Source organism: Callospermophilus lateralis, chromosome 7 (genome assembly GCF_048772815.1).
Source record: "Callospermophilus lateralis isolate mCalLat2 chromosome 7, mCalLat2.hap1, whole genome shotgun sequence".
In the NCBI taxonomy this organism is placed as follows: domain Eukaryota; kingdom Metazoa; phylum Chordata; class Mammalia; order Rodentia; family Sciuridae; genus Callospermophilus; species Callospermophilus lateralis.
In genome coordinates, this window is record NC_135311.1 from 56,297,951 (window position 1) to 56,325,777 (window position 27,827).

Below are 27,827 nucleotides of genomic sequence, written 5' to 3' on the forward strand. Positions count from 1 at the left end.
AATTATGTAGGGTGTGCTCATTGATAAAAGGCTCTCATTTCTTCTTTAAAAACATTAGATTTTTATCAGAAATATCACTTTTTACTAGTTAGGGCACAAGTGACTTCCTGATGAACAGCAGGACAAAGAGATCACTTCTCCTCTGGAGTCCTCCTAGGTCAAATGTCTTTCAGATTGCACTGCTAGTAGACAATTTGAAGTGTTCAAAATTTTTCTAACAGTTGCTAAAATATTAATAAGTGATTTTCTTTCCAATTTAGAGATTCCTACCTGAGGTACAATTTCACTTAAAAAAAGAATGAAATCCTGAGCCCTTTGTGGTCAATGGTACATTAATCCATTTTATGTTACTGCTATAAAATACCTGAGACAGGCTTAGTTTATTTTTTTAAACCGATTTATTTATCCCACAGTTCTGAAAGATGCAAGGCCAAAATCAGGCAGCCCTCTTCATTTGGCCTGTGGGAGGAAGCCAGAGCACAACCCGAGGCTCAGGCTCAGGCTTCTGAACAGCTCTCAGGAGGACTGATTCAGCATCCCAGGAGAGCCATTCCTTTCTAAGAACACACATTTAATGACCTCCCAGGAGATTCTGACTCCTAAAATCACCACAATGAGGGTGATCTTTCTAATACATGAAGCTTTCTAATACATGAAACTTGCACCAAACCATAGCATAGGGATACAGCTTGATGTGACCAGAGCCATTCAGTCATAACCGACATTTTACCCACCAGTTAATCCTGACACACATCTCAAGCCCTGGAGGCCAACAAAATTGTTAACAATCACAGAAACATGTTGTCCCAGTCTCTGAGTCTCAGACCTTTACTTTTCTTTTGCCATTTCTTTTGTACTGGGGATGTAACCCAAGGGTGTTTTACCCACCATCACTTTTTATTTTAAGACACGGATCTTGCTAAGTTGCTGAAGATCTTTCTGAGTTTCCTGGATAGCCTTGAATTTGCCATCCTCCTGCCTCAGCCTCCCCAGCTGCTGGGATTACAGGTGTGCCCCCACCAAGCATGGCTTGACCTGTTTCTTAATATCCACTTATGTGTCAGACACATTATTGTTTTTGAGAATGTCCAGGTATCATCCCAGTGGCAGTCCAGCATCTTGTTGCTGCCTGAGACACGTTTCTGTCCTTTAGTCTCCAATAAATAGCACTGGATGCACTCCTGGGTGTATCTGTCGCTAGCATTGCTTTCATGAAAGGTTATATAAGTTGCTTTGAGACAATTATCAAGAGCCAAAAGCATCCTGGTGTGTAGTACAGGGCCACATTTCTCTGAAGCACAAAACAATTGGGGTTGGGAACACATGACAGACTAATCAGAGGTCAATTCATGTAGGACCTTAAGTTAGGGAAGTCACCAGATTTTTAAGAGGATCTCTGGCCTTTTCAGGTAGGAGACAGGATGAGTACTGGGCTCGACCCACTTAGGTGGAAAATTTTGTTTTATTTTTATTTTGTTTTGTTGTTGTTGTTGTCACACAAGGTGAATCATCTAGCATTCATGAAAGAAAGGGTCAAACTGAATCCCATTATCCAACTCTTGGTGGTGGTATGATGTCACAGTCCTTTCCCACATCTGCCTCTGCTTCTTGACAGGAGGAATGTGTAGTTTTGTGATAGTAGGAGCAAACACATTTGTTTTATGACTTCATCCTGTAAAGCAACCATGCCAGGTAGAAGAGTCATGACTGGGGCAAGATGTTCTTTTCCTTTTGCTAAAGAAACCTTTAAGAACATGGAACTACCTAATGGCCATTGTTTCTGTAACTAGGGTAACAGAGCTCTGTTTCTGTAACTGGGGTGACTGGGATAACTGTGATTGGTTAGGCTTTCCTCCACTTGACTGCACTGTCCCACTTCTGTAACCTGGCTTCCTTGCATTGGATAGACCCGCCCCCCCTCACCCAACATCCCTTTTGCAGTTTTCAGGCTTATAAGGAGTGCTCTTGCAATTGTTTGGGGCTGATCAGGGGAACAGCTTTATGTTCTGGTCAGCCGCCACCAGTGTGCTTCAATAAAGGCTTGATTCGATTATACATGAGTGGTCTGGAAGTCAGCTTATGAAGCCCTAGGACAAAGCTTGAACTATAACATTTGGGGGCTCATCCAGGATCCATTTCTTCCCTACCCTCATGCCAAATTTGCCTCCAACGACGGGCCTTTGGACCTCGGCCCTGAAGTAGAGGGGAGCTCCGGAGAGATGTTTCTCAGCCTCACTCCAAAGATGATTCCAATCTGTCCTAGGACACTTGAAAAGCCTCCTGCTGGCTATCAGTTCTGGGGAGTTGACTCTTCTCTGGGGGAAAAGGTCAGATTGGACGTAGTGGCTTACACCTTCCCTGGGACAGGAGACGTTGTCACTGTCTCTCTGGAGGTCTCCCTGTGTGACCTTATCTGTCTGTATCTGGGGCCCACTGGAGGCCTCCCTGGGAGGACTCATCTGTCTGGGGGCAGGAGGAGACGTCATCTGTCCCACTGGAGGCCACCATGCTGGGCCTCATCTGTCTGGGGGCGGGACAAGACTTGGTCTCTGCCTCATTAGAGGTCTCCCTGTGTGACCTCAGCGATTGTTGCTTGTCCTATGTTGGTTCTGCTGTTTGTCATTTCTCCAGCATCTTCTCGCTGTTTGTCATTTGTCCTGTGTCTGTTCGCCAGCCGTTTGTCTTGTGTTTATCTGTCTGAGTGTTGTGCGTGGGGTCCTTTTCTTGTTCTCATAACCACTCTTCTTTCACCAGGACTCCTTCGCTCCACTGACATCAGAGACAAGGAAGCGCTACAGAGATCTCTACCTGGACTCCTTTAACTTGTTTTCTTAACAATTTTCAGGACTTTGTCTTTTTGTTTGTTTTTGTTTGTTTCCTTTGTGTTCTATGTTAATTTCTACCTCAGTTTGTTTTAATGGAAAAAAAATGGTTAAAACGGTTTTAACTATGCTCACTACAGCTTGCATTAAATCATAAAGTGCTGTCATTATGATTAAAAATAAATGTCAAAAGTAAAATCTAAAGTTAAAAGAAAAAGGCAATCTAGAGATTGCCTTCATTTAGGAACTGGGCCAGGTGGCCAACTGGATAAATCTTGTCAACTCCTATAGAGGACAGATGAAAACTAAAGTGTTTTATAAAATTATTATTCCTAAATTGTACAACAAAAAGCATAATTTTTTCTAGAAATTTGGCTTTTTTCTCTCAGTATTTGTAAGCATAAATAACTCCAAGCTATTAAAAAAATGGTCTAAAGATTTTTCAATGTCAGGCTAAAAGTTGGTGGCTGCTATCCAAGAAACCAGAAAAACCAGTTTAAAATGGGACCCAACCTGGGGCACTCTCCCAAGGAGACCAATAAAGCTGTGTCTTTGAGAAGTTCCTCTAAGGAGAAATAAACCCCCTTCATTTGTCTATGTTCCCTCAACTCTTTTCAGCTTTCATGAACAGGACCACCTCAGGAGAAAGGTCAGAAAACTTTTAAAATTCTATGTTTGTTAAACTCATAATTTTGATCCAATATGCCTAGGTTAATATGTTTTTCTGATTACACTCTGCTTTATTCTAAGGCCAATTTACAAGGGTTAACACTCAATCTAATAGTTTTAAAAAAATAAGCTACAAGTTTTTTGTTTGTCTGTTTGCTTTGTGTGGGTGCACCGGTGTGTACTGTCTGTCTACGTGTATTGCCATGTCTAAATATATTTGGTACAAATGAGTTCATAAATTAACATTTTAAAAAACGGATCCAAATACTTTTGGTTAATATATAATTTAAAAAGTTCAATTCAAATTTGGAAAATAGATAAAAGTACAAATATCTTTAAAGTTACTAATACACAGTTTTGTTTCTACATGGGTAAACAGCTATTAAAATGTTAATGTCTATAAAGTGTCTGATATCCATTGTCTCTAGGATTTTTATTCAACAGAAAAAAGAGATTACTAATACTATTCAATGCACTTGTCTGATACCTTGTTTTTTAAAAAAGATACATAAATTTTATCTAAACGTATATAAAATTAATCATGGATGTGTTTGTTAAAGACATCTAATAGGTACAAAGTTAAAATGCTAACTGTTAAATATAATATCAAGTACTCTTAACTCCTTAAATTCCATAAGGTAAAATATTTAAACAATGTTGATGTTTTCATAAATTGTTAAACTAAAAAGAAAGTTTAAAATTATTTGGCGTTAGTATAAAAACAATGTTACTATAAATTACAAAGTCCCAAAAGGTATAATTCTACATACAAAGAGTCAAGATGCTTCAATTGTATTTCAATTAAAGAACTGTAAGTAACAAATATTTCATATTATTAAAAGGAATTAACTTATCTAAATTCAGAAATTTATAAGGGTTATTTCAAGGTTAAAAAAGGATCAATGGGTTAAGAAAATTATTAAAAAGTTCTAAATAAAAAAAAATATATTTAATTAAAAAAGTTTCCAGGTAAAAAGTCTTTATGTGATAAAGTATAATTTTAATACATCTAAGTAAACAACAAAAGAGTCTAATTAAGTAATATAAAGGTCTATAAATAAAAGACAAATATTAAAAGGTTTATATGTAACTAAGTTGGTTATATATGTAATAAAAATAGTTAAAACTATTCAAGGTTGTTCCCTAAGGACAAATAATAATGTACTGATATATTTATATGTTAAAATGACAAAGACTTCTAAAAATATTAATTACATTGTGGCTGTTAAGTTTTATCCAATAGAACAAGTTATCTTGGAAAAATTAAGGTCTTTACATCTGTGGCAAAACAGCAACTGTTATTTTAAAGCATTGTCCTACATTATGGAGTCTAGATTTTCCTTTAAAAGCTAACCTTGGTTAATATAAAAACATCAATAAAAGTGTGGTACATTACTCTTCTTTACAGATTAAATGTGTTCATATCTTTCAGTTATACAAGTCTTTAAGGTAGAAGGAAACATTTTATAAAGGTGGCATTCTCCAAATTACAATTGTCTGTAATGGTAATTTATACTTATAAAGATAATAAATTTTATTGTGGATTTATATTATTTGATGTTTTGTAACCAAACCTTATGTTATCTTTTACATTGAGATATAAAAATTTAAAGATATTTTTAAAAGTAACGAGAGATTAATCTATTTAAAGGTTAAATATTATAAAACATTCTGCCACTTTTCTACATAAAAAAATGTTAATGACTCTCAGCCTTTCGTTAATTAATGTTTCAGATGTATGTCATATTGTACTACTAACATTCATACACAGTCAGAAAACAATATATGTAAACTTCATAAAATGATATCTAAAAAGAGAGACAAAGTTCAACTTTAGAACTAAAACATTTTACCTAAGATTGTGAAGAACCCTGCCTTACCTGAGATAGGGCTCTGCCTTCCACCTTACAACATGTCAGAATAACTTCAAAGTAGGCCAGTTTTCAGTTAATTTAAAGGTATATTCAAAGATTAATTTTATTGGAAATATTACTGTGACCTCATATAAAAAAATAAATGTATAACTCAGGCAAAGTTCAAAATTATATACAAGCTAAATATGTTTTTACTATTGTTAATTTCACTTTGTATTTTCATTTTAACTAAAAAAATGTGACCACTACACTCAGAGCAACCAAGAGACCTTTACTGTGACAATTTTTGATCAACACAAAGAGAGAGGGAGGGAGAGAGAGAGAGAGAAGAAAGAGAGAGAGAGTAAAATGCAAAAGAGAGAGAGACAAGAAAGTTCAAGAGAGAAAAGCGAGAGAGAGAGAGAGAGAGAGAGAGAGAGAGAGAGAAAGAGAAGGAAAAAGAGAGAGGAAAAAAGTGAGAAGAAGAATGAGAGACAGGGGAAGTGAGAGAAAAAAGAGAGAGCAAAAGCAGAAGACCTGGCAAGAGAGTATTTAGAGCCAGAATCTAATTGGGTCTCTAAGTCTGCAAGCTGACTTATTGGTGTACAGTGATTTGATAATACAGTAGATGCTAAGGTGTCAACTTCTGCCTTCAGGCAGATCTTCAGCATTACATAAATTAATAAATAAAACAAGGATATTGTGTTATGTAAAAATTAACTGTAAAGTTATAAACATTAAAGTTAAAGCCCAGCATTCTTACTTTAAAACTGGTAAAACTGACTTGCTGGATGTTTAACGCCCAATTTAAATATTAAGTTTAAAATAACCCCCCCCCAAAAAAAAAAGAAAAAGAAAACAATATTTGTTTTTAGCCCTCTGAGTCAGCCTGACCCCAGGACAGGGGGAAAAGCTTTGCAACTCTGGGCCACATAACCTCCCGATAAGGGAGATTAATGAGACCCCTGGAGAACAGAAAGACAATGTGTGTACATGCTGCAAAAGAGGAGGGTCATTTAAAAAGGAGACATGCCTGATGCTTCCAAGGGAAGCCATATGATCAGCAAGACCTTGACTCATCCTAATGCAGATGACACTAACAGAGCTAAAATACTGCTCACAAGTTCCCCAAAAATGTCCTCCAAGGAAACTCAGCTGATTCTTACCAATAGATAAAAACAAGTTTAATCTGACCTGCTTGGTCTTAAACACCTAGCACAAACAGCTAAAACCAAAGCACAGCCATTCCTGGACATTTAAAAAGAAACAACAGTTATTTTAATATAACTTAAAATGTATACTAGTCTTAGCACCCCTCAAAATAAGTAAGACTGAAGGCAACAATAGAGAAATTCTTAGGCAAAAATGCCTGATAACTGTCAATAAAAAAACTACCAGAAGTTTTTAGTCAGTTTAAGGCCTACAGGTCTTCCTAACTTCCAACACAGGTAGATGTAATCAATGTTTATTAATATAATTATCTAGCCCTAAGTAACAAAAGGATCTTTACTGAACACAGAGGTCATGCCAAAAAGGTATTTTTACAAAAACCAGATGACATTAACTAATTTAACTAAATTTTGTGTCTATATTCCTGATAATTCTGACAATGTTAAAGATTTATGTTCCCTAAAAAAGTGCCTTTTTAGGCTTTGTTAGGCATTGTTATGGGGACATATTCTCAGGTCTTTTGCCTCCTGGTAAACAATTATTAATTTATGTCATTTTCATGATATTCATGGATAGGTTCCAGATGCTACAACTTCTATTTGTATTAATCTTACTTCAGCACTCATGTCTTCTTGTTTCTCTCATAGAAGTGTCCACCCCAGGTGAATTTGCATCCTGTTCTTCCTGAGCCAGATTTTTACCATGGACTCCTTGACCCACTCAGTTTCTAAAAAGGGACTCCAAACTGCTTGCCCACTGCACATCACCCTCCTTTCAGCTGGAAGTAGCAAGAACGGTCATCGCCCTTTTCCCTTACAGCAGTTGGAGGTCCCTAATATTAGAGGAAAAATTACAGTTAACATAGATGTTCACCAATATGTCTAGCTCAGGAAGATGTACCTGGGAAACTTCTCCCAAGAACACCCTGGGTGATCTCCTATAAAGAGACATTTGCTTCCACAACCCAACTTATAAGTGGGAAAACTCCCCGTTCAGCAAAAATTGTGCTTCCTGGGTCCCACTTTGAACTCCTTGACTAAATCTCCAAACTGTCAATAACTCTGAACTATGTAACCTACTATTTTGATGGAGTAAATGGAAAAGAACACCTGGACTTATTGAAAGGCCAGGCCCCACTGATTTATCAACATAGACTGGCTGCCCCCATTTTAGTTCCTCTCCTGGCTGGTTTGGGAATAGCTGGATCTACTGCTTTAGAAACTGCAGTTCTTATCAAGGATATATATCAAATAGATATAAATTTAAACTTCAGACAATTGGTTCCAAAAACCTATTCTCATGGTCCCCTTGGTTGACTACCATCATTTCAGCCATAGTTGGGACCCTAGTCCTTTTCCTGATTGGTATTACTGTAGGACCTTGCCTCTTAAAAACCCTCCTAAACCATATACACAAGAATATAGATGAGGTCAGACTTATGGTCTTGCGATCCCAGTATAGTCCCTTAGACACAGAAGATGGAACAAAAACTGAGGCCTAATGATGTGCAAGATTGACATCAAACCTACTAAAACCAGTGAGGAATGTGATAGTAGGAGCAAATGTGACTCCATTTTGTTTTATGACTTCATCCTGTAAAACAACCATGCCAAGTAGAAGAGTCATGACTGGGGCAAGATGTTCTTTTCCTTTTGCTAAAGAAACCTTTAAGAACACAGAACTACCTAATGGGGCATTGTTTCTGTAACTAGGGTAACAGGGCTCTGTTTCTGTAACTGGGGTGACTGGGATAACTGTGATTGGTTAGGCTTCCCTTCGCTTGACTGCACTGTAACCTGGCTTCCTTGCATTGGCTAGACACCCCGCCCCCAGGCCCTGAACATCCCTTTTGCTGTTTTCAGGCTTATAAGGAGTGCTGTTGCAATTGTTTGGGGCTGATCAGGGGAACAGCTTTATGTTCTGGTCAGCCACCACCGGTGTGCTTCAATAAAGGCTTGATTTGATTATACGAGTGTGGTCTGGAAGTCAGTTTATGAAACACTGAGACAAAGCTTGAACTATAACAGTTTAAGTTAGATACAAACAAAACAATTTCTATGAATTAGATAAAGTAAACCCCATATATCATCTCCAATTAAGAATGATTGAGTTTCTTTGCAAATATACCCTAAGCATCTATTTTTGAACCCTGATGCAAAGAAAAGACCACCAACTACAATTTTAAATTAAATTAAAGCAAGTTTGTGTTTGTGTACATGATGAGACTGATCATGGCTGTCCCTCCAAACACAGGCTAAATACCAGCCCCTCAGCACTATAGGAACAAGGTTTTATATCACAAATTTGCAAAGGGGATGTCTTGAGAACTTATAGCTAACAGGATTTTGACAAGTATAATACAAAGGCAGATATTAGGTTAATGATATACATGGCATGATATTTCAAAGTAGGGAGTAAATTTAAATCCCAATATTAGAATTTTTGAGGCACCACTGTGGTTTCAGAGAAGGTTGTTATCTAGTCAGGGAAAGCCATGCATGGGTGAGTTCAAGGCACAGGCAAGAATTGCAAACAAGTTTAGAAATTACACTAATTTATAGTAAAACAGAAATGAACTTTTCATGGCTTTGTGACGAGATGATTCTCAATCTTAAGATGGAATCAGGCTGGGTTCATCACTATCCATTCCACACAGAAAACTATAATTTATCTTATAAAGAGAAATTCTATTTGCCTCTAGAATTTTCTTTGAACCAGTGTCTAGTTGTTAGTTTTCTTATGCGTGGTGGACAATATCATGGTTCTGTTTTGATTTTATTTGTATTATTAAATATGAGGGAGAAATGCTAATTATCAGAATATACTTGGAAAATACTTGAGTGTGCTTGGAAAATGACTAATTAATCCATTGGATGGATTAATCCACTGATTAGATTACAGCTCTCTTGATTTGATCATTTCTCTGCTTGCATTAATACAGCAACTGTTTTTTAAGTTTTAAAAAGCATTTATTACAGTGTATTTTTACATACTTATATACTGTAATAAATTGTTCTATTTTTGGTTATCGTTGTTTTCTTATGGTGACTAATGTATGAATCACACTTCCTCATGGGTATATATGTGCAGGAAAGAACTCAGGGTTGCTACTATCTGTGGTTTCAAGCATTCACTGGGGTCTTAAAGTGTCCCCTGAGGATACAGGAGAGGGACTGCTTTACTGGGATATACCACCTCGGAAATTGTTTACAACAGGAAACCAAAGAGTTCATCCCTTGAATTCTCAAGTTTCTATTCATTTACTTAAAGAATTCACGTGGATGTGCCAATATTGTACCAGGGACATTGTACAGAAAGATGGTCGAGGAAGGCCAGGTTTGGCTCCATAAAATAAAAAAATAAAAAATAAAAATGCAGGAAGGAAGAGAATTCCATGGTGGGGGGAAAAAAGCCTAAATTATTTGAAGCATTGTCTTTCGGCTGGAGGCTACATAACAGCAGCATGGTGTGCTGGGGCTACCTTGCGCACATATTATATCCCTCGATCCACATAAACAGCCCTGTGCAGTACTGACCCATCAACCATGAAGAAACAGACTCGGAGAAGGCCCCCAGGCTTTCCACCATTTCCTACACGGTTACTCCCAACCTCATGGAGGCAAGGAGAGGGAAACCAGGACTTCTGACTACAAAACATTGGCTTTTTGCTAATGGCCCCTAAAATTGTAAGTAAATCTTATGTAAATTTTTTCTAATAAATCAAAGTGAGCAAGGACTTGAGGGGAACACCCAAAGCACAGTGGGAATAGATGCGAGTCCTTGCAGGTAGCTTTCCTCCCAGGTGCGCTATTTGTGGTGTGGCCCTTGGGTTCCCCACCAGCTCTCTCTGCAGACCTGGGCGTTCTGAAGTCAAAGGCTGTCTTTCGGGGCAGCTGAGGAAGTCTGTGCCTCCTGCAAGGATGTACAGCTTCCCCATCTGGACAGAAGGGCACTTCCCCACTTTCCACCCGGTTTGCTCCAACCCTGCCCCTGCCCTGCCAACTTCTCCAACATTTTCCATGCTGCCCTAGTCGGAGGGATCCAGGGCCCTTCTAAGGTCTTCTTACAGAAATAACAACGCACAAAAAAGAGCTTGTGATGAGGCGGTCCTGCACTGCCCACCTCGAAGGAAGTGGGGCCCCAAGAGCAGACCCGGCAGTGCCATAAGGGGAGCCATCAATGCTGACAGCACCCAGCACCTTTGAGCTGCTGGACATGTGAATTCTCGGTCTCTGACCCTGAGTCTGTGAGAGTGAAACCTAGGAATGTTTGTTGAACCATTTCCTTGGTGACTTTTCAGGCATGTTAAAGTTTAGGGGATCAAGGCATCTCGCCCAGGGGTGGGCCATAGAAAGCACCTAGAAGCTCCTAAATCCTCTGCCCAGGTGGGGAGAGGCTGCAAATTTTCTCCTACTAAACACTGAAGTAGCCACTGGGGGTTGGTGACTTAAAGGGGCCTCTGTGCTTTCTCAATGACTTTGGCTTTCTCAGTGACACCGTCCTTCCCATGTAAAGGATGAGTAACCCTTCTTAATACAGCAGATTTTAAAGGACATGAAAAACGAGCCTCTATCTCAGAGCAAAGCCTGTCCAAAGAAGGGACATCACCTTTGTCCTTGGAAAAACCCACAGAGCACTCCTAAGCACATTCCCACCCTGCTAAGTTGTTTATCTACAAATAACAGGAGAGATCTGCTGTGCCAGGTGTCCCTGACTCAGTCAGGCTAGGTGACATAGCAGTCCCCTAGCAGCCACCAATCAGCATGAGACAGGGAAATACCTGGAATGCCAGATGACCCTCGCAGTAGTTTATGGTAGTTGATAACCTGTTGGGAAACCATGTAGTTCAGCACGTACACCCCTCTTGGCTTAAACCAATCAGTTCAAATGAATACCCCTTTTGTACTGACCAATCACCCCTATCCAACTTGTTCCTGCCAGTGAATGTGCTAATCATGTTTTAGAGTTGTTATTTTATTTTCCTGTGGTGTGTAATGATTTGCTAAGGGATGCTATGATATATGTAACGTCCCTGCCCTCTCCAAAGAATGTATAAAACTGCTGTAACCCCTATGCTTGGGGCCTCTCAGCGTCACCAGTTGCTGTGTATGCGCGCGGAGGACCGAGCTAGCTCACAATAAACACCTCTTTGCTGCCCACATCGATCTTGGGTCTCTGGTGGTCTTTGGGGGTCCTGAATTCAAGCATAACAGACACCTCATATCCAAACCATGACTGAGACACATGCCTTTGACCCACGTACACTTCTCCCCAACATCTCCAAGAGCTTATAGAGACTGGACTCTGCCTGCTAAGGTCCTCTGACAAGACTGGTTTTAGCTGGGGTAATGGCAACTCATCACCTTGAACTAGGGAGAGCAGGGAGGTTTGGATGGAGAGGTTCCCCCAGGGCAAAGCTTGCCAAGAGGCACTTGCCAGGCTTGCATAATGTTTCAACATTGCCCGAGGTCGTTTTCATTTCCAGAAGGCTGTTGAGAGGACCACGTTTCCCAGAGTGAATTAACAAAAAATAGGGACACTATCAGAGGACTCAGTGACACCAGGTTGGAAAGACTGGCTTGCACTTGAGTGACTTGGCACCCTGGGCAACTTGACTGGAGGCTGATGATTTGCACTACACAGAGGAGTAAAGCTTCTCTTGGGTCAGGGATATTTCTGTAGTGACAAGGGTAGCAAGACTGGCCATTAAGGCAGATGGGGAGTTGAGGCCCTGGGTTCCCAGAAATGACATGAGGCCAGGCTCTGCCTGCAGCAAGAGTCACAGGATCTCTAGTCCAGGAAAAGCAAAACCCAGCAGGAAAGCTAGATTCACCAGCAACTAGGATCCAGTTTTCCAGTTTCATCTACCCAGCGACCTCCAAGATGCCCTTATCTCAGGTGCAGAAACCAAGGCCTTGGGGCCACCACCTTCATATCTAGCTGACAGAGACCTCAAGGTAAGCCCTAAAAGACTCGAAGGCCAACATGGGTTTGCATTCAAGTTCAAGCTCTCTAAGCATCAGGACACTACTCAGGAGCACCAACAGTGCTTCTTCCCCCACCCACTGTGTCCAATAACAAAAAGAAACAAACAGAAAATCTCTTTCTGGGATTGGGGAGATCTAGTTTTGAATTAATTTTCAAGTCTACTCTCCAGAGTCAGCACCAAACACAGAAAAATGAAATCCGAAGCCAGAGCCACCTGTAAATCAGCCACTAGAGGGCAGGCTTGTCCCAGTGCATCCCCTCTCCCCCAAGCAATTTTCTACTGCTGGGTTCTAGAGTCAGATTTCATTGTGCCCAGTAGAGGGAATGTTCAGCTCTCGGGTGGACTCTGCCTCGGGTCCCTTAACTGGTTTATTTTTCTGTCCCTTCTTCTCTTCCTCCTCCTCCTTATTGTCTTTTTGCCACTCTTTCTCCTCCCTCTTCTTCATCTCCTTCTTTCTTCATACTGGGCATTGAACTCAGGGGTGCTTAAGCACTCAGCCACATCCCCAGCTCTTTTTATTTTTTATTGAGGCAGGTTCTCACTAAGTGACTTAGGGCCATGGTAAGTTGCTGAGCCTGGCTTTGAACTCACTATCCTTCTGCCACAGCCTCTGAAGCCACTGGGATTACAGACACTTGCCACCACATTTGGCTCCTAGCCATATTTTATTTTGAGACAGGATCTCACTACGTTTTCCAGACTAGCCTCAACCTTATGATCCTCTGGTTTCAGCCTCTTGAATAGCTGGATTATAGGCAGGTACCACCATGCTCAATTTAAATGTAAGCCATGCTAAAAGCCACATATAGTATTTGAGAGCATTTGGAAATAAGAGATGGAAAATGCTAATTCTGAGATGAGGCTCGATTGTCATGTGTATCCTGTACACATGACAGTGTGCCACTGTGGAGTGAAATTCAGGGAAAGAAATAGATCAGAAAAGTTCAGCCTATTAAAAATATTGTGTAGCAGCTGGTTTGGTGACGTGCCCCTATAATCCCTGCTACTTGGGTAGTTCAAAATGCCCTCTTCCCAGCACCTCCCCCCAGCCCTGTTTTGTCAGAGTTTGACATGGAGTGGTGTCATTTTGATGGAAATCTTTCACCATTAGCACCACCTGTAAGTACACAGGAGTTCATGGCTGATAGACATCCTCAGCAAGAACATAAAAAACGTTGGTTTCCTTGAGTTGTCTGAAACTGATGGCAACAGTTTGGACTTTGGAGTGTGTGTGGTTGTAAAAAAGTGTTTTAAACCCTTTAAATTCAGGAAGGCAAGCATGGGGACTATAAAAGGAATAATCGCCAATGGCCAAGTGATAGGTATGCTGATCCTGCTTGCTTGTCCAATTATTTATTTATTTTTAGTATTGAAGATTGAACCCAGGGGCTCTATACAAGGGTAGTAAAAGGTCTGTGTCCCCAGTGTCAATCCAATAACCAGGACATAGTTTTCAGAAAAAGAAAAAAGAATATTTATTACTTTGCTAGCAAAGGAGGAACACAGAGGACACCTGTCCCAAAGGCAGTTATCTACCCATCAGCAGGAACAGGTTGTTTTTAAAGAGGTGTTTCAGAGAAAATGAGATTAGAGAGAAAAAACCAGGAAGAAGAAGATCAGGGAAAGGAAGTTCAGGGAGGAGAAGGTTAGGGAGAAGGTTTGGGGGGGAATGTAAGTTTCAAGGCACAAGGGATATAGTGAGAAACTGATGTGACTCCATTTTTGAGAAACCAGCCTCTACCTCAGAGCAAAGCCTGTCCAAGAAAGGGGGCATGACCAATGTCTTTGGAAAAACCCACAGAGCACTCCTAGGCACATAACCACCCTGCTGAGTTGTTTATCTACAAATAACAGGAGAGATCTGCAGTGCCAGGTGTCCCTGACTCAGGCTAGGTGAGGACTCATAGCATCCCCCTAGCAACCACCAATCAGCATGAGACAGGGAAAATACCTGGGATGACAGATGACCCTCCCCGTAGTTTATGGTGATTGATAACATGTTGGAAAACCATGTAGTTCAGCACATACTCCCCTCGTGGCTTAAAGCAATCAGTTCAGAAGAATCCCCCTATTGTACTCACCAATCACCCCTACCCAACTTGTTCCTGCCAGTGAATGTGCTAATCCTGTTTTAGAGTTGTTTTATGATTTTTCCCACGGCATTTGATAATTTGCTAAGAGCTGCTCTGATGTATGTAAAGTCTCTGCCTTCCCCCAAGAGTGTATAAAACTGCTTAAACCCTGGGCTCAGAGCCTCTCAGTGTCACCAATTCCTGCGTGTGCAGAGGACCCAGCTACATTGCAATAAATGCCTCTTTGCTGCTTACATCAATCTCAGTCTCTGGTGGTCTTTTGGGGGTCCCGAACTGGAGCATAACAATAATAAAAGAGCATCAAGTGAAGCCCTGTTACACATTTCCAACCCCCTCTTTTGTGGAGGAACTGGGGATTGATTGAATGCAGGGTTGTTTGATCACTGAGCACATACCCAGTCCTTTATGTTTTTATTATGAGACAAAGTCTCACTAACTTGCCCAAATTGTCCTTAAGCTTGCAATCCTCCTGCCTCAATTTCTGAGTTGGCAGAATTACAGGTGTGTGCCACAGTGTCAACTACAACCACTTTTTTTTTTAAACACCCACCCCCAAATTTTATTCAGTAAGAGAAAATAACACAAGTCACTATTTTAAGAGAGAGAGAGAAAGAGAGAGAGAGAGAGAGAGAGAGAGAGAGAGAGGAGAGAGAATTTTTTAATATTTATTTTTTAGTTTTTGGTGGACACAACATCTTTATTTTATTTTTATGTGGTACTGAGGATTGAACCCAGTGCCCCATGCATGCCAGGTGAGTGTGCTACCGCTTGAGCCACATCCCCAGCCACAAGTCACTTTTTACTTTTTTCTTTTTCTTTTTTTGGCACCAGGCATGAACCCAGGGATTGTTAACCACTGAACCATATTTCTAGTCTTTTTCAATTCAGTAAATACAACCTAATGGAAGAGATTGAAGTGTAAGTTACAAGTGAAAGATGGAGACCAGGCAGAGATACATAAAGGAGTTTATTTTTCAGACTTGACAAGAAAAGGCCATCTCTCTATAGAGAGAGGGCAAAACAGGCTTGAGTTGTGGATCTTTTATGGGGGAGGCTCAGGAATCAGAGCTGAGTGGGTCCAAGTGCTGGTGGTTAAGGGTTGGCTTGTTATGAGGGGGTGGTGAGCCTTTCTCAGAAACACCCTTGGGTGGGAAAGTGAAGCTTTTTCCTGAGATGGCAGCTGTCAGTTAAGAGGGCCATTCAGGTACTAAGCAAGGACCTTATATTCCCTCTTTTTTGTTTTGTGTTGGGCCCCATAGGGAACAGAAATGTAGGTCAATCTTCTCTAAGGGCTTCCTGCTGGGAAGGGGCAGTGTTTGAATCATTGGGACAATGGGGGAGGTTCAGTGGTAGTGGAATGCTGTCCCAGGTGAGGTGAGGGATTAGTATTCATTTAGCAGAGGAGAGCTGTGTTTTCCTATGTTCAAGGTCTTGTTGGAGTTGTTTTATCTTGTCCTTTACCAGATTGATTGACATGTTAGTAGCATTCCTTCTGTAGGTTCAGATAAATCCACCTTTCTTGGCCATAAAAGCGTCAAGGCCCCTTGGATTCTGCAGAGCCACAGCAGCTAAAGAATCAAGCTGCCATTGTATGGCTAGTATGGTTGAGTAAGTTGCTGTAAGTCCCATGGATACTGGAATGGTAATCACTGGTGGTAGCACCTCTGGGAGGTGAGTGCAGAGTGAGGGAGGAGTGCAAAAATGAAAAAAGGGGAGATGGCACTCATGGTTCTGCAGTGTCCTCGTGGTCCTCAGAGACCAAAGGAAGATTGGGGTTTCAACCTTGGAGAGATGCAGTTGAGAGGGCCTGTGCATCTCAGTGTACAAGAGGGCAGAGAGGACTGTTTTAAGTGGGGGTTAGAAACTTGATATGGGATGCCCTCAAGGTGGGCCACCTCGCAAGTGTTAAGAATGACCCAATAGGGTCCAGTCCATTTTGCAGAGAATTCAGAGGAGAAGAGGAGCTTATTGGGGATGGTAAAAGTACCAGGTCACCAGAAGACAGAGTGGAAGAAAGAGAAGAGGCAGAATCGGCTTTGCCAGAATAACATCCCTGTGTTGCCAAAGAGGGATCCTAGTGTATGCAAGAAGGGGCCAGAAAAGATGAGGAGCAAGGGGTAGTGGAGAATCAGAGGCAGGAAGCAGGGAGGTGGGCTGACTATATAGAAGCTCAAAGGGGAGATTTTGAGTGGCTTCTTTGGGAGGGCCTGTGACAAAGGAAGAGCCAAGGGAGGAGTTTAGCCCCAATGTAAATGTAATTCAAGGGAGTGTAGACAATGAGGGAGGCTCCCTTTACCAAAGCAAAGGCTCTGATGAGGGCAACAAGTTCAGCCTGCTGATATTGGGAGTGGAGGCTTTTACACAACCGAGGCTAGAAAGACTATTGTCTACGCTTCCCCGTGAATTCCCTCCTGAAGGAAGGGGGAGCCATCTGTGAACCAAGACTCAGAGTGAACTTGCCAAAGCAAAGGGATGGGAAAGTCTAGAATCTTGGTGCTGGGCCAAGATCTAAGTTAACTTCTGTGTCTCAAGAGGAGACTTGTCACTGCCATCTCTACGGGGTAGACTTGTGAGGAGGAGGGGAGGATAAGGGTAGAGTCACTTCCCCAAAGGAACCTGTGTGTGGATAAAGAAGAAGAGCCCTAGGTGAATGGAAGAAGGTGTGTGGTCATTGTCCTGGCCCTCAGGCCAGGGTCCAAAGCAGCTTAAATCCCCAGAGGGATGAAAAAATCTTCTGGGATCAAGTCTGCTCTGCAAAGAGAGGGACAGCATCAGCAAGGAGGGAGAGCAGGTGTTGTGATTGGGCAGAAAATGGAGGAGGTTTTGAGACAGATGTGAATGGGCTCGTGGTGTGAGGTGATAGAAGGACTGGAAATGTCCACCTCAGAAGCAGGTCATGGGAAGGCACTGGCCAACAGAATAGGGGATGGTCCTAAGGTAAGGGTGAGGGTAAGAGGACTTTGAGATAACATTGGGATGTTCTAGAGAACTCCATATTTGCTCAAGAGATTTTTAGAAGAGAGACATTAAGGCAATTAGCCTAATTTGATATGAGAAGTCCTGTCAAATATGTCATAACTTTTTCAAGTTATATTTATTTGGATATTTTATTAATATTTGCTTTAAAATGGCAGAAATTAATAAAAAATCTCATGTTTTCAGACATAATTCTGTACACTATATTAAAACGTATGCCAATCACATCACCTTGTTAATAATTGGTTATCATAAATTCCCAACAGATTTTTAACCATGATGATTCTAAATGTTTATCATCAATAGTTATCATTTGGGCTGGGGATGTGGCTCAAGCAGTAGTGTGCTCACCTGGCATGCACATGTCCCTCAGCATCACATACAAATAAAGATGTTGTGTCTGCCGAAAAACAAAAAAAAAATCAATATTAAAAATTTTCTCTCTCTCTCTCTTTAAAAAAAAAAGAGTATCATTTCAATTTGCCCTGAATATAACTAAAATCAGATTAATTGATTAAGAAGAAAAAAACCACTAATAAGTTTACTTGAACAGAGGTCTCTCATCTATCTATCTATCTATGTATTCATATTTTCATTTCTATTTTATCGTTGCTAGGGTTCAAACTCAGGGCCTCATGCATGGTAGGCAAATGATCTATCTTCTCAAAATTGGAATTCAAAACAGGGTGTGGAGGTGCACACTTTTAATTCCATCTGCTGTGGTGTGAAGTGATAAATACAATCAATAAGTTTGTCATTTATGGGTTCCAGATTAGTAAAAAATACAGATGATGAATATAAAATCTTGAAACGTGAGATAAGACAATTATAAAGCAAGAACTCTCATAGGTAGGCCTGAGACTCCATTTTGCTGCATCCTATGAAAAACTGTTATAAGAGCTGTTTGTGAGAAAGTGAAATGACAGCTGTTTTCTTATTTTAAAAAATTGCAATTCTATATTTTGTACCCCACAAATTGTACCCTACTCAGGATGCACTGGTGGTCATGGAGAGCTATATCCTGGGTTTAAATGCTATCGTGGGTCTACATGACTTTAAAGTAGATTCTCATCTACTTCTCATCCCAAGACCCCCACTCAAATTTAGAATGTGACTGTCTAGCACCTGCTTTAACCCAGGAACATGCTCAACTGAACTGCAAGGCTAATGTGCTGGCTTATTGACTGGAAAATTTAGATCCAACCTAGAGACCAGAGGTCCCACTTATTAATGTTTTAATTTCTATGATTGGCTAGATTACATGAAAATAAGCGAGTCACTGAGTTGTGGATTTGTGATTATATTGTCTTTGGATGGACCAGGAAGCTGCTGTTCTCTCACAGAGCTTGAGTCTCTTTGGTGGGTGACAGTCCCTAGTAATGTAAGGAAAGCTCTATTTTGATTTGAAATTCAGACTTAGAGTGCTTTCTGGAGGGACTCCCCATAACACCATCTATTTAGCAGCCTAAGGTAGAAGGATCTCAAATTCAAGGCCTGTATCAGTAATATAGTGAGAACCTGTCTCAAAAAAAAAAAAAAAAAAAAAAAACTTAAAAAAATGGACTCCAGATGTAGCTCAGTGTTGTAGTTCCCCTGGGTTCAAACCTTGGTACCCAAACTGAATACATGAAAAATTTAATTAACTAAATAATTAATTAATAAAAATGAAAAAAAAAAAAAAAGCTGAGGATGTAGCTCAATGGTAAAGCTCTCCTGGGTTCAATCCCCAGTGTCAAAAAATAAAAATACATAAATTCAGGGCCTAAATATTTTTTAAAAATGATCACCTGTACTCATAAAATTTCTGCAAAAATCAAACTCTTCATAGAACAGTAAAGGCCTGAGCTTGGAGATTAGATACCCAAGGCCTAATGAATAGGCAAAATTGAATTTAACAGTGATTTCCTGGTGGAGGGACTCAGAGCCACTCCCTCCAAACCCACCTTGTGGTTCAAATGTGGCTCAATGAGTTTCAACATTGATTCCTAGGCATCTATTTATTCCCTCCAATGGGAACTGGACCAACCAGGAAAAGTCCATCCTGGCACTGAGATAGAATCAAACCCTAACCATTATGTGATTCATCCAGAGAAAAAAATCTTCATCCCGAGGGGGAAACATAAATGGGTCTCAAATTAACAGGCAATCACTGTGTCAAATCCTGATGAAGGGCAAGCAGGGTGCTGTGAAGAGAAGGTCACTGAGCAGCCCTGGCTGATGGCAGGAACTATCACAAACAAGTCAGCCCCAACCTCAGCTGTGCATAAAATCCACCCAAATCCTCACCTCCCCCCATGTTTTCTAACAGGACACCTGGCCAGTCACCACCTATTGTCCTTGAACTGAGGCCACCCTTGGTACTGAATCTGTGGAGCCAGTGATAATTCATTCAAAGCTGCCTTTGACACCCTGTCTCCCTTTGCCTCCTGGATGGGGCTCTGACTCATCTTTCTTTGGGGGTGCTGCATTCCTGCCCTATTATATTTGAGCACACTTGTCCTTTGGAGAGCCACTGTCTGTTGTGACTTAGGTGGATTCTCATTTTGACCTGCCTTGTGCACCAAGTCAGGGGTAATAAGAGAAGTCAGGGCTGTGGCATGAAGTCACCCTTTCAGCTGGTGACAGACAAATTCCAGAGAAACTTAAAATTAAATCAAAGAGTAGATTTCAAATATTGTAGAGCATAAAAACCAGAGACAGTGTTGGATGTAGCCTTAATCCTATATAGCTGCACACACACACATGAAATTAAATGTGTTTCATTTGTGGCAAGTTATTACATGAACAGAAACCAAATATAACCTTAGCCAATTGTAATTATCCAACTAACATATGATTATGTGATTTGAGCAGGGATATTTTCCAACAAGATACCCCAAAAGACCATCACAGTTTAGATGCTGTGTCTCCCAACAGCTCACATGTAACAATGTTTTTAGAGGAGAAATGATTGGTGTATAGCCTTAACCTAGCCAGTGAATTAATCCCTGGTGGGATTAACTGGGAGATAATGGGGGCAGGTGGGCTGTGGCTAGAGGAAGCTGATCTTTGGGGTGTGAATATGGGTGTAGAGTTTTTTTCTGCAAGTGGCCCTATCTCTCTCTCTCTCTCTCTCTCTCTCTCTCTCTCTCTCTCTCTGCTTTCTGGTAATGTGAGCCTCTTCACTCTGCAACATGCTTCTGGCATGATATTCATTCTCAACTTGGAGGTGTTATGTCTGGATAGAGGCCGCTGAAACCAAGCAACCCAAATAAACATTTCCTCCTCTGTAGTTGTTGTCCTTGGGTCTTTTAGTCACAGCACCATAAAGCTGACTATAACAAAGACAGACCGAAAAAACAGAAATGCAATTGTCTAACCGCCACCCATCAAACCATTCCTTCTACATGTTCCCTGGAAGTGCTCACCTCACATGGCTCATCCAAGAATTCCATCTCTTTCTGTCTCTCCTTCCTCAATTTTAGAATTTCATTTTACTCAGACTCTTAAAATTTTCCTTTGCTTCTGTTCTTCTCCCAGGCTAAAGGCCTTGGAAAGTGCCTGTGGCCAAGGTTTTTTGGGAGAAAAATCCCTGATCCTGAAGGAAGGCTCTCTAATTGGTGGCCTCCCTGAAGTCAAGGACACCTGCTGTCCAACCCTGTGTCTTTCTCTCCAACATCCCAAGTTGCCCACTGCTTCCACCCTCAGTGGCTTTTAAACTTTTCCAAGTCTCATGGGGCATGGTGGCCAGTGCCTGTAATCACAGCAACTCAGGAGACTTGAGTTGAGACTCAGGAAGGGGGATGGCAATTTGGAGGCCAGCCTCAGCAACTAGGGAGGACCTAAGCAATTTAGTGAGACTCTGCCTCCAAATAAAAGGAAAAAAAAAAATAAAAAGGGATGGGGATGTGGCTCTGTGAAAGAGAGCCAATGTGTTTCATCCCCAGTACAAAGAGACAGAAGAAATCTTGCCCTAAGTCTAGAAGACTGATTCTACCCTCCTGGGTGCTCTACCTCTCTTAGTGTGCTCAGATTTGCTGCAAGTTAAGTTGACACTTGTGTGACTGTTGGAAACAAGGTTTCCATTCTGTAATCTTTGTGGATGAAACTACTGTCTTCAAAAAGCTGTTTTCTCTCTGGAATTTTCAAACTGTTTTTGAAAATTATTTTTTTTCACATAATTTTGATATGGCAAAGATCCCTGTAGAAAGGAATTTTCCAGTAATGTTTTTCTTACATTAGGGATTAAATACTTTTATGTCTCACAGTAGAAACAGGAGGGTCACATATGGACAAAATTGAGTCCGTGGTGGGGAGTGCATTAACAAAGAAATCGCTGACTCTCATATCTCCCCGATCCGATCCTGCGCTCTTGCATGACCATCAGATTCAATGAACTAATGCAAGGAAAAAAATGCCTTCATGATTAAGTGGGTGGAGACTGGGGAAGGTGATCACATACTGCTTTCTGATTGGATGCTGATCAATCAGATGGAGGTGGGGGCGTGGCCAGAGAGTTCCATAAAAGCTTCTGCAGAGCCAGAAGAGAAGCACAAGAGTCTTGCAGCCTAAGGAGACACATCCTGACCTGCTGAAGCTCAGAACACCTGCACACCTGGCCAGATCCCGTAAGTCCCTCACTGGCCTAAGGAACAGTGCCTTCCCTCCTCACCTGTGTGGATTCAGGGACAATTTTGTTCCTGTCTTTTCTCATGAACCAACTTAAGTCTTCAATTTTGCCTCTCAGTGTGGTTTTGTCTTTATGCTGAATATTAGGATTTCCATTTTGGTTTATGTCACTTTCAAATTCCTTTTTTTTTTTTTTGTACCTGGTATTGAACTCAGGAGCACTCTACCACTGAGTCACATCTCCAGCCCTGTTTTGTATTTTTTTTTTAAACAGGGTATCACTGAATTGCTTAGCACCTGCTCTTGCTGAGGCTGGCTTTGATCCCTTCATCTTCCTATGTCAGTCTCCAGAGCCCCTGGGATTAGGGGTGTAGGCTCCACGCCCAACTTTTATTGATTTGCTTAATTTTTGTTTTTTAAGGTTTATATGAACAATATAATTTATTTATTTATGTATGTATTTATTTGGTTGCATGGTGATTGAACCCAGGGCCTTTTACACGTGAAGCCAGCACTCTGATAACAGAGGTATATCCCCAGGTCACTATTTATTAATTTTTATGTGCTGCTGAGGATCAAGCCCAGTTCGAGCCCCAGCCACTTTCTTCACCAAGGAGATTGGATTTCTATTTCATTCTAATTGATTGCAATTCTATTTTTTGATGATGGAAATATTATATTGTGTGCCTATAAATTATACTCTTTTGCTGGGTGTGGTGGCACACACCAATAATCCCACCAATTTAAGAGGTTGAGGAGGCAGGAGGACTAGAGTCCAAAAACAGCCTCAGAACACCAAATGCTACACAAATTAGTAAGACCCTGTCTCCATCTCAAATACAAAGTAGGGTTAGGGAAGTGGCTCAGTGGTTGAGTGTCCTAAATTCAGTCGCCAATATCAGTCCCAAAAGAGTATACTGTATGGCCTATGTGGTTTTGTACTTTTATAATTTGTTTAAACAAATTAAAATAAAAGCTTCAAATGATCTTATAAAACAGTTCACAGACTCTGTTCTGATCTGTTTGTTCTCTTCAACATCCCCCTAAGATGGCAGAATCTCACATGTGTAACAGATATCCATGAGACTCTGTTGTAATTTCCAAGTGTTTTATAATATGGGCACATGCTTTATAAATGCGCATTTTTTAGAAAATTAAAACGAAAGTCATCCATATGAGGGCAAGTCTATTTCCAGCCATTTAGTTGTTGAATCGAGGAGCCTAATGTTTAGGTCACATGACTCTCCAATTCCCCTTTTAAAAGGACAAAATAATAATCCAAAACTTTCCCCCATAATGGTGAGGTGTGCTTATAGACTTCCCAGTACCCCCTTACCAGAGGTTGGAAATGGGTGGGATAGTGACCTTTTCCCTGGATCATTTTCCAGGATTTTTCTTCATTCAGACTCCCCAGGATGAGCATCCAGTCCCCACCCACGCTGCTGGAGCTGGCAGGGATCAGCCTGCTGAGCGACAAGTCCAGGGATGTCCTGGATCTGGAGGAACTGCCCATAGAGCTCTTCCCACCACTCTTTGTGGAGGCCTTCAGCAGAGGACACACTGAGGTCCTGAAGAAAATGGTGCAGGCCTGGCCCTTCACCTGCCTTCCCCTGGGGGCCCTGATGAGGAAGCCACAGTTTGAGATGATCCGAGTGGCCCTGGAAGGGCTGGACATGCTGCTTGCTCACCAGGATCACCCCAGGTGAGGGGGACCTAGGTGGCCTGGAAGGGAGCACCCTCGGTGCAGGGAAGGGATGGGTATAGGCAGGGAGAGTGGGTGCTGAATTGTGCACCACAGCCTTCCTGTGCTGCGAGCAAGGAGGGGTGGAGAGGCCTTGGCCATGCTAAGCCCCATCTGGAAAAGGCTTCCAGATGTGGACATGCTTGTGGCAGCTCTGGTGACCCATGAAGGAGGCTGTACCTGCCCCTGCCTCAGTCTATACAAATGGGGTCACCAGGCTGGATTGGAGGGAAGTGGATGGAGAAAAGTGAGATAGAAAAAAGAGGTGGAACAGGGAGCAGCAGCTGAGAGGTGAAGGAAGGAGCCTCAGGGCTGAGACTCTGCTGTCGTCCCTGCAGGAGGTGGAAACTGCAGGTGCTGGATTTGCGGAATGTTCCCCAGAACTTCTGGAGGATGTGGTCTGGAGCTGTGTTTGATGCCTGCTCACCAGAGGATATTAAGAAGAATCGAACATCGAAACTTGGTCTAGCAATGGCAGCTAAGCCACCCTTCAAGGTAGTCATAGACTTGAGCCTCAGTAAAAGACCTCTGGATGAATTCCTGACACACTTGTTCATGTGGGTCAGACAGAGAAGGCACAGGCTGCACCTGTGTTGCAATAGGCTAGAGATCATTGGGAAACCCACCGGTCACACCAGGAAGTTCCTGAGACTGCTGCAGCTGGACTCTGTCCAGAAGGTGGAAGTGCACTGCGCCTGGGCGCCGTCCACCTTGGCTGCTTTTGCTCCTTTCTTGGGCCAGATGAGGAACCTGAGGAAGCTGCTTGTTTCCCAGGTCTATGTGCCTGCCTACACCTCCCCAGAGGAGCAGGAACAGCTGCTTGCCCAGCTAACCTCGCAGTTCCTCAGGATAGACTGCCTGCAGAAGTTCTGTGCCAATGCTGTCTTCCTCCTCGAGGGCCATCTGGAACAGGTGCTGAGGTGAGTAAGGGGGGGTGAGCATCCTCTGCAGACCAGTTATAGGAAATTTGCACCAATCAGCCACTGACACTCTCATGGTTAATAAGACACTGGAAGGTAAATAACACATCCTTTTTTTCCTATTGGATCCTGAAGCTAGTTCGCATAACATGTGTTGGAGCAGACTCCTAAATGAGGGTCCAGAGTCAGGTAGTGCCATCATGCTGGGAATGCAGTTGAGAGGGACAGGAGCTAGGGATGGGATTGATGTTCCCTCCATGGGTGGACTGTCCAGCAAAGGTGGTGGAAAGCAGGTAGAGAAGAGGGCTTGGAAGGAGGGAAGCCCCCACACTGACACCTGTCAACAGGGAAGCTCTGTGCTCCCCAGCTGGGATCAGAGGACCTGCCTCTATACCCACCTGGCAAAGGCTTTTCTGAACTCCAAGTAGTGATCCTGGGTGTAAGGGTCAGGAGCAGAGCTGGAAACCTTGCTTTGGATATAGGGTGTGAGCCTCTCAGAGGGTTAACCCCAGTGGATTTTGTTACATCCTGCCCAAATTTGTCCTTCATACATGACTCCCCATGACCACCTGTGGCCAGACTTGTGAATTTCTGTCTGGCAGTGAGGAGGGGACACAGAGATGTGGACTCATCTGTTCACAGGAGATGTGGTGAAAGGCTCACCCTGACATGGGGTGATGTGAATTACCAGATTCTGCAAAAGGCAGCATCCTAAGTGTGGACCATTGTCAGATCACCAGGGTGGCTTTGGGTTTGGGCAAATATGTCTTCTCCCTCCTTGACATTGCTCCTCAGAACTAACTGTCTGGTTTTTTTTAGGCACCTGAAGACCCCCCTGGAGACCCTCTCAATAACCAACTGCCCACTGTCAGATTCTGACTGGAAATACCTTTCACGATATCCAAACGCAAGACAGCTCAGACACCTGGAACTGAGGGGCATCAAACTGACTGATTTCAGTCTGGAGCCCCTCAAAATCCTGCTGCACAGCACTGCAACCACCCTGAACAGCCTGAACCTGGAAGCTTGCGGGATCGCTGACTCCCAGCTCCAGGCCCTCCTGCCTGCCCTGAGCTGCTGCTCCCAGCTTGTGATCTTGAGCTTCCATGGGAACCACCTCTCTATGTCAACCCTGAGGAACCTGCTGCTTCACACTGCCAGGCTGAGCCAGTTGAGCGTAGAGCTGTATCCTGCCCCTCTGGAGAGCTATGATGCCCAGGGTACCATCCATCCAGGGAGATGTTCCCAACTCTGTGCTGAGCTGACAGCAATAGTGAGGGACTTTAGGCAGCCAAACATCCTTGTGTTCTGTACTGTTCCCTGTCGTCGTTGTGGCTCCAAGTTCATGTATAATCAGGGCCTCATTCACTGCTCCTGTCCAACAGCTGCCTAGTTGGGTGTGTTTTAAAAGTGTACTGCTAGGCAATTGGAGGTATAAGCAGGATTTAAGGTCACTTAGAGGGAACACAGAGCCCACCATTTCAGACATTGCCTGAAGTGTGGATGGGGAAGGAAAGTACAGCAGGGGGCTCCATGGGAGGGAAGACCTCCAAGGATAGGACCTTCAGAACATGTGTCTATAGAGACATACATGGACCTGGATTTCTAGAATGGGATTCAGGCTTGATGGGCAGAGGAAGATGCTACTTTCTTTCATGGCTTGCCCATTTCTTCAGAAATGAACAGAATCTCAAGGTTAATCTTGTAACATCCTCTGCACTGGATTTACCTGGCTTTCTAATGAAACCTTCGGATTCTCCAGGTGCTGATGGAGAAAGAAGGCATGGGGTACTTAGTAAACAATGAGGTTTAGCCCCAGGAAGTCATGGTGTCTAACTGAAATCTGGTCATTATGTGTGGCTACTCTGTGGCTTAACACATGCAGGTTCACACAGGTGGATTGGAACATTCTATGTAGGCATTGAACATGAGCCATTGCAAGAAAACCTCTTCTCAGTGGATCTCAGTGCCACCCAGACATTCAATGCTGGTTCTTCTTTCTGGGTCTTCATGTAGACCCAGAAACCTCAGGTCCTGGTCTCTGGGTGTGCTGGGCAAGGGCATCTGTGCATAAGAAAGGCCCCATTGTCCCACTCCCAGTGCTACAGGTGGTGTCCATGCTGCATGTTGATCAGAGCCTCTGGGCCTCACCAAAACTTGCCTGTCATCCAGCTAGGTAGTCTGTCCACAGTTAAAACTTTGGTGCCCCTTGAAGGTACCAAAATTCCCTTTCAGCAAAATAGTAGAATCATATAGGTAGATAACACTTGTAAATATTTCAAAATGAAACTGAATCAATTACAAGCACAGGTGGTGGGTAGCGGGTAGCACATAACTGAGAGGTCTTCCTCTAACACTTTCCTCCACTGAGGACTGGGCTGATGGGGTTGTGCAGCGACCTTAGCCTTAGTTTCTCATCCAAGGATGAGAACAAGCTCCACCCAGTCTTCATTTGAGGTATTCTAAAGCTGCCTGTGGATGTGTTTAAATTATGGCTTGAATAATTCTTTACACATAGTGAACTGGAATCCACTTTGATGTTTCAGCAGACTGCAGCTCACTCTTGGAACTGGCCGCAGAGTCTGGGCCAAGCACAGCTTGCCTCTCTGTCACCCACAGAGTGATCTTTGTGCCTTGCTACCTCTTTATGATATTTCCTTTTCTCGGGCTCTAAGTCTAGCTTGCACATGTGAGGCAGGCAGAAGGTTCTGAATGGCATTTATTTTGTTGGATTCAAGGATCAAATAAAGTTAAGGAAGGTCTGCATAATGAGATCTGTCATCATGTGTTCTTTAAGAGTTATCATGACTAAAAAGGTACTTGAAGATACTCTGGTACCTCCAGACCCCTTGAACACTGGAAGGATCTTGAGGGCACTTTCTTTTCTCAGATGCCTGGGGATAAAGTATGCACCTCTATTTGAGTTTCTCATCATTTGAATCTAGGTCTATTTGTGCTGTGAGTGAGCACACAACTGTAGGATGTC

General features: G+C 42.4%; 1 protein-coding gene across 1 annotated transcript; it reads left to right on the forward strand.

Moving 5' to 3' along the window:
- The first annotated feature begins 23,595 nt into the window (after window positions 1-23,595).
- LOC143404297 (PRAME family member 12-like) lies at window positions 23,596-26,234 on the forward strand. Its single transcript, XM_076862517.1, has 3 exons — window positions 23,596-23,882; window positions 24,260-24,841; window positions 25,661-26,234. Exons 1-3 carry the CDS (start codon window positions 23,596-23,598, stop codon window positions 26,232-26,234), a joined length of 1,443 nt encoding a protein of 480 aa, XP_076718632.1.
- Window positions 26,235-27,827: the final 1,593 nt, after the last annotated feature.